Here is a 13,909-nt window from a genome sequence, read left to right as displayed (position 1 = left end):
CCTAAACAGTTTCTCGAGACAAGCAATCAGGGCTAGAGTTCCTCCTCCATTCACAAAACACTCACACAGTCCACCATGTGGTTCAACCACACAGCTTTTCAGCATCACACCCTTCCTGAGAACCTGCAGAAAAGCGTAAAAATGCCAACTTGAATTTACTACGTAAAAAAAAAAAAAACACAGCTAGGTTTGTTTTCTGTTTGCAAAGTAAAGCTGGTGAGATAATTTGAGGAACAAGAAAAAAAAAAAAAAATACATGATTATGAAACAGAGCAATTTTTCTCTCTGCTTGGGTATTATGATGTTATCCATATGCAATCCATATATTGTGGAGCATTTGCAACCTTGGTACAATTCCTTGAAAATGCTTTATTCTTTGTGAAAATTTCAATAAAAAACATTGAAAAACGAAATAAAAAACAGAGCAATATACAAAGTAAAGGCAACTTCTTACAGGACATTACAAATATCTAATGTGTACATAGACACCCAAAAAAAAAGGATATTTCAAGAGACGATCCAACAAATGTGTAGTTATAAAATAAATAAAGTCCATGGTAGGTGACAATCTTCTACAGTCTACGGATGTTGTACCCCAGACATTGTTAGGTGTTACCTTATAAGTTTAAAAACTTACTCTGCAAAATCTTTAATAGAAACATAGATGAATGGTGGCCTGAAAAAGACCAAGTGGTCCATCAATCCTTCCCCATATCTATCTATCTATCTATCTATCTATCTATCTATCTATCTATCTATCTATCTATCTATCTATCTATCTCTCTCTTTCTATCTAATGACCCTTGCCCAGATCCCAAATAATGTGTGTGTGTGTGTGTGTGTGTGTGTGTGTGTGTGTGTGTGTGTGTGTGTGTGTGTGTGTGTGTGTGTGTGTGTGTGTGTGTGTGTGTGTGTATATATATATATATATATATATATATATATATATATATATATATATATATATATATATAAATAAAATGGGGCAGATTTGATGGACCACTTTGTCTTTTTCCTGCCAAACATGTTTGAATCCACTTACTGTTGGCTGACTCGCTACTTCTGCTGGAAGTCTTTCCGAGCATCCACTACCCATTCGGTAAAATAATACTTTCTAAAGATTCGTTTTGAACTTTCCTCCTGCTAGTTAGAGGTCATGTCCCCAAGTTCTTGATCTTGGCTTCATATTGAAAATACTGCCCTCCTGAGCCTTATCCATCATCCTTGATGTATTTAAAGGTTTCAATCATGTCTCTCCCCTTTCTTTCCTCCAGACTGTACATATTAAGTTCCCGAGGTCACCTCCTAATATCTATGCTATGAGGAAGGCTCTTACAGCCAAAACGCGTTAGCTTGTTACCAGTGTGTTTTAGTATGTAGCCAATAAAGATTTGCATTTTATAGACTACACCAAGTTGAATTTGGCTTGAATTTACTACGGATCTCTCCTAATATGTTTTATCCCTCAGACCTTTCACCATTTTTGTTGCACGTTTCTGGACTCGCTCTGTCTTATTATTAATATATTTTTGTAAGTGAGGTCTTCAGACCTGGACAGTATTCTAAATGAGGTCCATCTAAAGATCTATATAAGAGAAATCATGGAAATAAAAATCAAGGCCGCTATTTATTGGGCATTCCCTTTTCTATACAGTAAGTCCCCTACATATGAATAAGTTCCATTCCGAGAGCACATTTTTAAGTCCAATTTGTTTTTAAGTCCAACCAACAAAGTTAGCCTAGGTAAACAACCAACACAATCGGCCCAATAAATTACTATAATAGGTTTGTAACACATTTTACACAAATAATTTATGGAAAAAGTTTAAGGTGAAAAAAAGTACACAACCACCATAATAGTGAACAAACTCACACGACTGGACATGCAAACATATGTTCGTATTTTTGATAGTTCGCAACTTGAAGGTTCGTATGTAGGGGACTAACTGTATAGGCAAGATAACAACACTTCATATGCTAGGTGAATTGGGCAGGTCCAAGCAGGTGCTAAGACCAGATCATTCACCACCTGCCACCAGCACCAACAAGTAGATCTATGCTTGGCCAACCTAAGAAGGATGAATTGGAGAGGAGCAGATCTCTAACCAAAAAAAACCAGACAAAAAACAAACAATTAAAAGATCTGTTTCTTTCTAGAAGCTGTACCCTCCTTATCAAAATGACCCTTGCCCAGATCCCGAATGATCTGACTGCACAGGAGACAAACAGGTTTCAAAACTTTGACCAGACCCAAGAACTTTTGCCGTTATTTCTTTCACCAGGATTGGTTGCATCATGGCAAATATTGCACCAAATAGGGCACATCAGAGCCACAATGTCAAGTTCTGCCATTATACCGTGACACTATTCTTCTGGTAGATCATAAAGTTTATAGGTCAGGAGCTGGTCAGTTTAGACTAAATGGCAGCAGATGTTTCCAATGGCTCAGAATTTCTTTTAGGCTACCTGGTTTTTAGGTTTACCTTAGCCTTGACAATCTTTAGGACAAGAATCTAGAAAGTATCAATACATGCATAAGTATGAGATGTGTCTCAAATTGGTACTTTGGTGGCTGCCCAAATGGTTTGCTTTAGCCCAAGCTGTATCCCTGCCATTGGGGTTGCAAATTGGTATTTTGGTGGCTGCCCCAAGGGTTTGCTCTAGCCTAAGCTGTACCCCTGCAAAGTTTACATATCTATACAAAATCATTAAAAAAAAAATTAAAATGACCAGCTGGAACAAAGAAGGAGTAAGTTCCTCCTGAACCATAATTCCCTGCCATTTAAACTTTTACATAGTTACGTAGTAGGCGAGGTCGAAAAAAGACACAAGTCCATCAAGTCCAACCTATGTGTGTGATTATATGTCAGTATTACATACAATGTAATGACATACAATGAAAAAAAAAAAAAAAAAAAAACAGGGGTTGCATAACCAAATAAAAAAAATAAATATAATATTAACCAAATGACCCTGCACTGTATAGTTCATAACACACAGACAGAATTACTTACGGGAGGCTTGCATTGCACAACAGCTACAAGAATGTCCTAAATGATTTTTCTACCATAAAAACCAAAGTAAAAAAAACAAGAAAAAAAAAACCACAACAACAACAACCTTAAGCTGGCCATAAATTTAGCAAATGGCTTATTTAATTTCCTGTTAGAATGCTATGCAGTGCAAGGGCCTGCCTGATGGCATACACATTGAAATTGTTTAGGTTTACCCTCATATTATATGGTTTTGGAAAATCTAAAGGACGGTTGTACAAGATACTTGAAATGTATAGCCAGCCTAAGTTTCAATCTTTACCCAAAAACTTAGCAGCACCTTAGAGAGAAGGGGTGGGGGTCTTAGCAGCAGGCGAAATCTAGAGGGATAATATAACACAAAAAAATAAGATGTCTGTATTTATTAACCTCTGGCTACAGAAACTATAATTGCATTAAATAAACTTGATTTGGATTGCTAATGCTTTTCTCCTTAAAACTAAACTTTTCTCTTTTTAAAACTAAAACAGACGGTGTTATTGCAAATCACAGATACTGTGGTTTGCAGAGAAACTTACCAACAACTTTCAAGTGTTTTGAGAGAATGTAATTTCATCCTTTCCTAAAAGGTAGCAGTGGAGTTGCCATGTAAGCCTGCTACATCCGATTTAAAGTCTTGGTCAAGCACCTGTCATGTTGGACCAACCCACCTCCCCTAACCAGGATATTGCTAGGTTATCCATTATAAGCATCAACCATTAGTCACTGCCTAGGCTTACAAGCAAAACTGCCACCATGGGGCTTCTTCAATAACGGCATAAGCCGGGGGGGGGGGGGGGGTGCAGAAACTCAACGCAACCAATAGCTGGGAAGATGAATGAAATCTGATTACTACTGTTAATGCACAAGACTGCCCTTTGTACTGTTACTGAATACGCCAATGACTTTCCAGTTGCTTTCAAACCCTCATTATGTGTTTCCACCAAGCAGAAAATAAACAGAACACAACTTAGGGAACGGGACGGGAACACAGAGCACTGAACCAGGTGGCATCAAGCAATTCAGATGTTTCTTAGATAAAATGCTCAGTAACTTAACTTCAGTGATACCCCATCTGTCAACAGGAAATGTTATCATGGGGAGAAAAATACAAAATAAAATTGGAGATGCAGTCAAATAATAAAAGTCTGCCTGTTCTAGTTAAGAACAAATCACTGAACAGCACATCAGCTAATATTGATGGGATACTGCACTACATGCATACCAACATACTAAGGCTGGCCAAACACTATACTAATTTTCTTGTACAATTTTCCAAGATTTACCAAAACCATATAATACGAGGTCAAACCTTAACACTTTCAATTTGTATGCAGTCAGCCAAGGCCCTTGTACTACATAGCTGAAGGTAAATCTAAAGGAAATTGAATAAGAAAATTGTATAATGTAGAGCTTAACTTACAGAGGCTCAAAAACTGTTTCAGTTTTTGGGGGTAGTTAGCCCAACCCAGAATTATTCAAACAATTTTAAAGTAGCCAGAGACCTGATGCTTTTCTGTTTTACAAAAAATTAAAAAAAAGGCTCAATAACCATAGAACCCAATTGTAATTGTTTTAATCCCAAAAGGTGGTGACAAAGGTTACAGTGTTGAAGAGGATGTTGACTATGACACCAAAGAGTCACGTGTTAAAAAAAAAAAAATAAATAAATAATAATAATTCATACGGTACAGACCACCAAGCCAATCTTCTCCTACAACCACTGGAAAATGGTTAAATCTTGCAAATTAAAGAATTGTAATTTTTACTGGAACTTGAACACTTACCCCTAAAACACTGACAAAAGCAATGGCCATGTATCACAAGATATACATTTGTGCCTTAAAGAGCAACTTATACAAAATATGCTTCATATGCTCTACTAGATTCATTAAAAACACTAAACAGACATGATAGCGGTAAGCCCAAAAAGTTTGAAAATCCAGCCCAACAAGAACAAACAACTGAAGATCTGCAACGGATGTTAGGCACACAAGCATTGAGTTTAGAACTTTGAAGGGATATTGGCCAAACAATGAATAAAGATGGGGATGCCAAAGTAAGAATTCTTTACATTTTTACATTGCAATGTCCCAAAATATTTTAAGTGGGCCCAAAATTCTTAAAACACGCCAAAAAAAAAAAAAAAAAAAAAAAAGGAAGAAGTACAGTAGTCCGAGAAAGAAAAGAGAAAAAAAAAAAAAAATGAATGACCACAACTCTCTAAAATACACAACACACCACAGCTTCATAGTCATAGTTGGAACAGGCTAACCTTTTTAAGACAAAAAAAAAAAAAAAAAATTGTCATCCAGTTAGAGCATCTGCTCCAGAAGAATTAAATTTTCGTGAAGACTTAACCAAAACAACCTAACGTTTCTGTCCAAAACAATAGAGGAGTAGTATTTCCAACCGAGAGACAAAAGTAATAATAAAAACACTAGCCTCCGAGCCGTTCAAATATTTACAACTTCTGGCACTTTTAATAGAAGAACCTGTCTCGACAGGTACTTTGACACCTGGCGTTCCAAACCGGATTTCTGATTCATCCGTGTGCCGACAACTCAACCAAGAACCGTGCTAAGTGTAATCTTATATCATACTAGAAAAAAAAAAAATAATTTCAACATGCCACTTCATAATATATTGTTCATTACATTTCCAAATCCTCACAGTTGCTTAAAAAAAAAAAAAAAAAGTATTATTTTTCCCAATAACATTACAGCATCAAAAATAAATAAATAAAATAAATAAATAAATAAAAAGTATTGCCACATACTGCTCAGTTGAGAAAGCTACGCTGTAAAACATGGCATCCAAATTGCTGGATGATTTCATTTGTGCTATAAATTAAATAATGGATGCAAAATAAAAGAAGTGATGACAAGCTAAATGGGGAGAAAGGATTGGATGCTGGACGGGAACAATTCATAGCATCTGCTCCATCCTGTACAATTGTTTATAGACAAACTGAGAAAGTTACTGTCCACAAAAGTGCCCCATATTGCAAGTCTTACAAGCACACACAAAAAAAAAAAAATAATAATAATAATAATAATAATAAAATACTTGTCCACTTTCCACCACAATAATCACAATTTACATAATAACACATTCTAGAGACATGCTAGTACGTAAAGTACATTATTAAGCCACCCCTTACTATCCATGTAGGAGCCAAAAGTCAAACAAAGAATAACTTAGAGTTAGAAAAAAAAAAAAAAAGTATGCACATAAACAAAATAAGTCAACTAAACTCTTCCATACTACACATAGCAGTGTACCGAAACCTGTCAGTAGAATACAGTAATACTGTATGCAACATCATGGTATGGAAGTCATAGCACATTTTCCTCTGCAAAAATAAAAAAAAAAAAAAAACCTAAACAAGAGTAATGCTGAAAAAGTATCAGTAGCCGACACATGTAGTAAGAAAATGAGCAGAAACATCAATGAAATGTGCTTGGGATTACGCCAACCCTACCCAAAAGCAGCAATAAGAAACAAAGTGAAATAAACATATGTATATTCAACTTGCGGTTTTATATTTTTCAAAAAATTAAATTATATATAAAAGTCATACATACAATAAAATTTGTCCAGGCACGTATAAAATCCTACACTCTTGTAATTCATATACATAAAATATGTCTCAATAAAAGTATTATTAAAAAATAAAATGTATACATAAACATGCAATTAAAAAAAAAAAAAAATTAAAATAACTCTACAAAATCCAGCTGCCATCAGATGCCCTTTCCAACCATTCCATACACACCTAGGGTCCTGTGCTGAGAGCAAGGTGGGAAGAAGGCACTTGCACTCAATTCTTGAAGCATCCCGTCCTAGTGAACTCAATGAGAGCAGATTGTGCCATCAGAAAGCTACTCTGGTAGAACGCCACCGGATCATGTGTGCTGATGGAAATAAGACAGCTGCCTCTTGCCCTGCGCTGCTTGTGTGATGCAGTCTCTTGAGGAGCACTGATATAAAGCTGATCAATTGCAATCAAAAAAAAAAAAAATTGAACAGAGAGCAGAGAGAGAGAGAGAGAGAGAGTGAGAGAGAGAGACAGGCTGACAAGAACCTCAAGTCGTGCAGCACCAGTTCTGGCCAAAAGCAGATGTGATTGTGTGCTGGAAGCAACCTCTCCTAGTAATTTGTGATGACACTGGATAGAGCAGCTCCCAAGTCCCCAAAGACAAACTCATCACAGCCTCTAATGTATGCACGACACTTGAGGTGGCTCTTTTAAAGCTCAATTAATTGGGCTGAACATTAAGACAGCAAGTTCAGTACTTCTCTCTCTCTCCTCCTTTCTCTTTCATTCTTTCTCTCTTCCCCCCCCCCCCCCCAATTCTATTTTTCTATTTTTCTATTTTTCGCCCCTCTCCAACCATTTTGGCCTCTCTTACCTTCAGCAAGCCACGTCTCTTGCAACTGACTCAGATCTTGAAAGAGTTCTAGAAAGACAAAGTTTAATAAATTTAAATTTTGATACATTGTATGTTCTAGGAGAAGATCTTCAATTTTTTTTTTCCCGATCCAACCTTTAAGACAACTCCTGTCCCTCCTATAAGCACAACATATTCTACAGCCACCTATGTGGCTTCACCTTGTACAACGCTTTGGAAGAGGTTGGTGCTGTGGCAAGGATAATAAGTCTTGGATGTCTAAGTCAACATATGGTTAACACACCAAACTGGTGAAGGACTACAGGTGACCCTATGGGGCTGCTTGACTAAAGGCAAATAGGCTGGTCACTTTGGGAATTTGGAAATCCCATCATTGAGATGGAAATTCACTTTTCATAGAATAAGCAATCACATGTTTTGAAAATAAAACCGACAGTACTGTTTGCTTGTACATCATTGGACGATAGAAGTCAACCAAGCTTCACCCCATTCAGTAAGACAAGTGGAAGTTTCCTTGCAAAGTCAACAGCCTGTTTGCCTTTATTAAGTTAACTCCTTTGTACCAAGCTACAGTGATTTGCACCTTATACTTTGCTTTTTTAGGGTACCAAGACATATATTTCAACCTCAACTCAGTCAGTGTCCAGAAGGCAAATGTAGATGCCAAATACTATAAAAATTATTAAAAAGTGCCAAAAATAAAACACTTTTTAGTCTATGTAGTTTATTTCAGCTTAGGCGCTAGAGACTAAGATCAGAGCAGCCCACCACCCGAGGAACCTGAGGAACATGAAAGAACTTCAAGTCCCAGCATGGCGCAATGGGGTTTGAAAATGTTACTTGGACTTATGGTTCACCAGTAGCAAACAGGTTAGATTAATTTAGGAATTGGCGATGTAGATGAACAGTTTACACTATGGTGGCAAGTAGTAGACCCAGTAGGGCACCATTGAGTTTGCTCTGAAAATGTTGCTGAGACTTGTGGTTCGCCAGCAGAAGACAGACTAGATTGACTTAGCAATTGATGACATAGATGAACAGTTTTTCAGCAGCAAAAGACTGGACTGTCCTAGCAATTAATAATGTAGATAAAACAGTTTATCCTACAGTTGAAAGATTAACAAGTTGTAGATATAGCAGGGCATGTGTGGGGTTTGCACTAAAAACTTTGCTGGGACTTGTGGTTCGTCAGCAGGAGACAGGCTATATTAACTTAGCAATTGTTGACATAGATGAACAGTTTCCCTTATGGTAGGAAGGTTACCAAGTAGTAGAACTAGCAGGGCACGATGGAGTTTTCTCTGAAAATCTTGCTGGGAATTGTGGTTCACCAGCAGTGGGGTTTGCTCTAAAAATGTTGCTGGGACTTGTGATTCGCCAGCAGTAGACAGGCTGGATTGACTTGGGAATGGTTGACTTAAAAGAAACAGTTTACCCTATGGTAGAAAGGCTACAAAAGTAGTAGACCTAGCAGGCACAATGGGGTTTGCTCGGAAAATGTTGTTTGGACTTGTAGTTCACCACCAAGAAAAGTCTGGATTGTCCTAGCAATCCCTGACAAAGTGTAAACAATGGTAGGAAGATGACCAAGTAGTGGACATAGCAGGGCACGATGGGGTTTGCTCTCAAAATGTTGCTGAGACTTGTGATTTGCCAGCAGCAGACCGGATAGATTGACTTGGGGATTGTTGTCATCAAGGAACAGGTTACCCTTAGGTAGGAAGACTAGCAAATAGTAGACGTAGTAGGGAACGATGGGGTTTGCTCTGGCTTGTGGTTCACCAGCTGCAAACAGCTGGATTGTCCTATCAATCCTTGACATGTACCCTATGGTAGGAAGATGACCAAGTAGTAGACCTAGCAGGGCACAGTGGGGTTTGCTATGAAAATGTTGCTGGGACGTGTGGTTTGCCAGCAGCAGACAGGTTGGATTGACTTAGGGATCGTTGGCATAGGAGGAACAGTTTACCCTAAGGTAGGAAGACTGTCAATCCTTGACATGTACCAATGGGTAGGAAGATGACCAAGTAGAAGACCTAGCAGGACACAGTGGGCTTTGCTCTGAAAATGTTGCTGGGACTTCGCCAACAGCAAAAGACTTGACTGTCCTAGCAATTACCAACGTAGATAAACAGTTTACCCTATGGCTATAAAATTACCAAGATGTAGCAGGGTTTTCACTAAAAACGTTGCTGGGACTTGTGGTTCACCAGCAGTAAAAAGTCTCCATTGTCTTAATTACCGACGTAGGTTACCCTTGGCAATAAGATTACTACGTTGTTATTTTAGAAGAGGATTCAGATAGTTGGGGAAAAAAAAAAAAAATTATATATATTCCAAAGAGTGCGTCACAGCTCTCACCTTCTGAATCATGAGCCAGGTCTCTGCTCAAAAACTTTCTTTTTCTGGTGTTGCTTGTCCTCTCGTGGCAAACTCTCCCACTCGTATTCTAAAAACAGCAGAAGAATCACTGTTTTGAGACAAAGTCAACTAAACCATGCAAGACCTGCACACCTCTCCCTGCCATCGTAGGAACCACAGACGTACAAAACCCATAAATAACCTCAAAAGGAAAAAAAAATCCAGTGTGCAAGCCAGTCCTAGCTCATAAAAGCCTTATTAACCCCCGCTGTAATGTAGAGCTAGGTGCAGCAGCAATTGCACGACAAAGATAACTTATATTTACTACATACAAATTAAACGAGATAGTTACATAGTTAATCAGGTTGAAAAAAGACATAAGTCCATCTAATTCAACCAATAAAAAAAAAAAAAATAATAAAAAAAAATAAATAAAAGCATAAAAACAGAGGGAGGTAGTCAAGCTGAGAGTCTACAAAAGGTATTAAAGGGGCCTAAGCCAATAAAAAAAAAAAAAACACTTTAATAAAGTGCAGTTAGCACAGTAATACAGATAGAAAACTTTCCTTTCTTTCTAATGAGCAACAGTGACCCTTCTAGGTACAATCAAGAAACTTTTCTCAAGACTCACATTGGTGACCACGTAAGGCACTTGCTGGTCGTAAAATCCGTCCATCCCCTTAGATTTTACGCAAATCTTAAGTCAGAAAAGGGGTATCGAGCTCATTTATCGTCTGTTTTTTTCCTCTGAATCTGGGCTTTCAGCAACCTCCAGGGAGCAAAATGGCTTTAGGAAGGAAAAAAAAAAAAAGAAAGAAAAAAAAAAAAAAAAAAAAAAAAAAAAAAGCATGAATGAAAGGCTTGCATTTGCATAGCTAATCAACCTTCCCCCTGATCTCATTCATAAAAATTCCCTCTAGTGCCCCCCGAACTACATTTGCATGAGGATGGCTAACAGCTCAGGAGAAGGGTAGAGAGAAAAAATAAAAATAAAAAAAAAAATAAAAAAAAAATAAATGAAATAAAATAAACAAACTTGCAAATATAAACAGTGGAAGCGGAAGTCTTGAGCTGTTTTGTATATCTACACCTCCCCCCCAGGCTGCAAGTGGAGATCTGTGATTTGCAAACGTGTGCAACAACTAGTAATGGCGATGAACAAGACTTGCAATGCACCTAACGGGAGTAGAGAGAGAGGGGAGAGAGGAAAGGAGAGAGGGATTGCAATGCAATCAAAGCTTACTATCAAACAGAGGGAGAGCAACATTACTGGGGGAAAAAAAAAAGTTGCAAAAAAAAGACCCACCTGATTGTGACTAGCTTCAGAGTACTCCCTCCAAATTGAATAAAAAACATTAATTATTAGCAAGCACTTCCCCCTGTGCAAGCTGTAATCTGCATTGACAGAGCTGGATTGTGTGGCTTTTCCTCCTCTTCTCCTCCAGGGGCCTCCTATCCAAACTGATCCATCTCTCTCTCTCCCTCTCCTCTCTCTCTCTCTCCCTCCCCTTTGCTGTGTGTCTCTTTCACAGGATCACATTTCCAGCTGTCAATCAAGCTTCTCCCTCTTCCTCTGATAAGAACAACAATGGCTCCAAGCCCCAGCCTTTCTCTACTCCTGCCCTCCCTTACCCCCCTCCCCACCCCACCCCAGGGGGGGGATTTGTCACTCTGACCTTTCTTCACCCTTTCAGTGACATTCGGAAACGCTTTTTGTTTTTCTTACAGAACGATTAACTTCCGAAAGGAAAAAAAAGAAAAAAAAACCGAAGGCGTTTTATTATCGTTCCAGGCATCCTGTGAAGGGTTAAACAGAGAAAAAGTTCTCTTTCGGCGCAACGAGAATTCTCGTTGGGTTTGCAAAGTCTAGTTTGCAATGTGGTCCTTCAATTTTATTAATATATATATTTTTTTTTTTTACTTGGATGCAAATAGCAATTAACTTCCAAAAAAAAAGGAGGGGTTCACCAATGCACCAGACTTTCCATGAAAGGTTAAACCAGACCAAAAAAGTTCTCTTTCGGCGCAACGAGAATTCTCATTGGGCTTGCACGTTTAGTCTGCTATGTGGTCTTTACATTTTTATTATATTATTATTATTATTATTTTTTTGCTTGGATGCAAATGTCAAATAACTTCCGAAAAACAAGAGGGGTTTTCCATTGCGCCTGGCTTTCCATGAAAGGTTAAACCAGACCAAAAAAGTTCTCTTTTGGCGCAACGAGAATTCTCATTGGTTTTGCAAGTTTAGTCTGCAATGTGGTCTTTACATTTTTATTACATTATTATTATTATTTTTTATTTTTTTTTGCTTGGATGCAAATGGCAAATAACTTCTGAAAAACAAGAGAGGTTTTCCATTGCGCCCGGCTTTCCATGAAGGGTTAAACCGGACCAAAAAAGTTCTCTTTCGGCGCAACGAGAATTCTCATTGGGTTTTCAAGTTTAGTCTGCAATGTGGTCTTTAAATTTGTATTATATTATTATTTATTTTTTTTTTTTGCTTGGATGCAAATGCCAAATGGCAAATAACTTCCGAAAAACAAGAGGGGTTTTCCATTGCGCCAGGCTTTCCATGAAGGGTTAAACCGGACCAAAAAAGTTCTCTTTCGGCTCAACGAGAATTCTCATTGGGTTTGCAAGTTTAGTCTGCAGTGTGGTCTTTAAATTTTTATTATATTACTATTATTATTTTTGATTTTTTTTTTTTTTGCTTGGATGCAAATGCCAAATGGCAAATAACTTCTGAAAAACAAGAGGGGTTTTCCGTTGCGCCAGGCTTTCCACGAAGGGTTAAACCGGACCAAAAAAGTTATTTTTCGGCTCAACGAGAATTCTCATTGGGTTTTCAAGTTTAGTCTGCAATGTGGTCTTTAAATTTGTATTATATTTTTTTTTTTTTTTGCTTGGATGCAAATGCCAAATAGCAAATAACTTTCGAAAAACAAGAGGGGTTTCCATTGCGCCAGGCTTTCCACGAAGGGTTAAACCCAACCAAAAAAGTTCTCTTTCGGCTCAACGAGAATTCTCATTGGGTTTGCAAGTTTAGTCTGCAGTGTGGTCTTTAAATTTTTATTATATTGTTATTATTTTTTTTTTTTTTTTGCTTGGATACAAATGCGAAATGGCAAATAACTTCTGAAAAACAAGAGGGGTTTTCCATTGCCCCAGGCTTTCCATAAATGTTCAACTGGACCAAAAAGTTCTCTTTTGGCGCAACTAGAATTCTCATTGGGTTTTCAAGTTTAGTCTGCAATGTGGTCTTTAAATTTGTATTATATTATTATTATTTTTTTTTTTTTTGCTTGGATGCAAATGCCAAATGACAAATAGCTTCTGAAAAACAAGAAGGGTTTTCCGTTGCGCCAGGCTTTCCATGAAGGGTTATACCGGACCAAAAAAGTTCTCTTTCGGCGCAACGAGAATTCTCATTGGGTTTGCAAGTTTAGTCTGAAATGTGGTCTTTCAAATTTTATTATTTTTTTTTTTACTTGGATGCAAATTCCAAATGGCAATTAACTTCCGAAAAAACAAGAGGGGTTTTCCATTGCGCCAGACTTTCCATGAAGGGTTAAACCGTACCAAAAAAAGTTCTTTCGACGCAACAAGAATTCTCCTTGTGTTTGCAAGTCTATATTGCAATGTGGTCTTTCAAATTTTATTATTTTTATTTTTTTTACTTGGATGCAAATGTCTAATGGTGATTAACTTCCAAAAAAAAAGGAGGGGTTCACCAATGCGCCAGACTTTCCATGAAGGGTTAAACTGGACCAAAAAGTTATCTTTCGCTGCAACTTCCAAAAAAAAAGGAGGGGTTCACCAATGCGCCAGACTTTCCATGAAGGGTTAAACTGGACCAAAAAGTTATCTTTCGCTGCAACTTCCAAAAAAAAAGGAGGGGTTCACCAATGCGCCAGACTTTCCATGAAGGGTTAAACTGGACCAAAAAGTTATCTTTCGCTGCAACTAGAATTCTTGTTGGATTTGCAAGTCTAGGTGGCAATGTGGCCTTTCAGTTTTTTTATTACTATTTTTTCCATTTTTTTTTTCATGGGTGCAAATGTCAAATGGCAATTCCTTCCAAAAAACAAGAAGAGGGTT

At 37.7% G+C, this 13,909-nt stretch overlaps 1 protein-coding gene across 5 annotated transcripts in view; it reads right to left on the bottom strand.

Annotated features, from left to right (window-relative positions):
• ETV1 (ETS variant transcription factor 1) overlaps positions 1-11,422 on the bottom strand; it is a 113,266-nt gene extending 101,844 nt beyond the window's left edge. The window contains exons 1-4 of one of the 5 annotated variants that reach the window (XM_073629528.1): positions 11,115-11,422; positions 10,440-10,595; positions 9,809-9,896; positions 7,448-7,495 (exon numbers count right to left, since the gene is read on the bottom strand). In XM_073629528.1, coding sequence (XP_073485629.1) covers positions 7,448-7,495; positions 9,809-9,896; positions 10,440-10,484 — 181 coding nt within the window. In that variant the 5' untranslated portion in view covers positions 10,485-10,595; positions 11,115-11,422. Of the gene's footprint in view, positions 1-6,810; positions 7,279-7,447; positions 7,496-9,808; positions 9,897-10,439; positions 10,596-11,114 lie in introns of those variants that run through there. The other 4 variants (XM_073629525.1, XM_073629527.1, XM_073629529.1 and 1 more) reach the window with 4 other exon arrangements.
• Positions 11,423-13,909: the final 2,487 nt, after the last annotated feature.

The sequence above is a fragment of the Aquarana catesbeiana genome, linkage group LG05 (assembly GCF_042186555.1).
Source record: "Aquarana catesbeiana isolate 2022-GZ linkage group LG05, ASM4218655v1, whole genome shotgun sequence".
NCBI lineage: Eukaryota > Metazoa > Chordata > Amphibia > Anura > Ranidae > Aquarana > Aquarana catesbeiana.
Note: the sequence above shows the minus strand (reverse complement) of the source record. Positions and strands in the feature narration are given on the sequence as shown.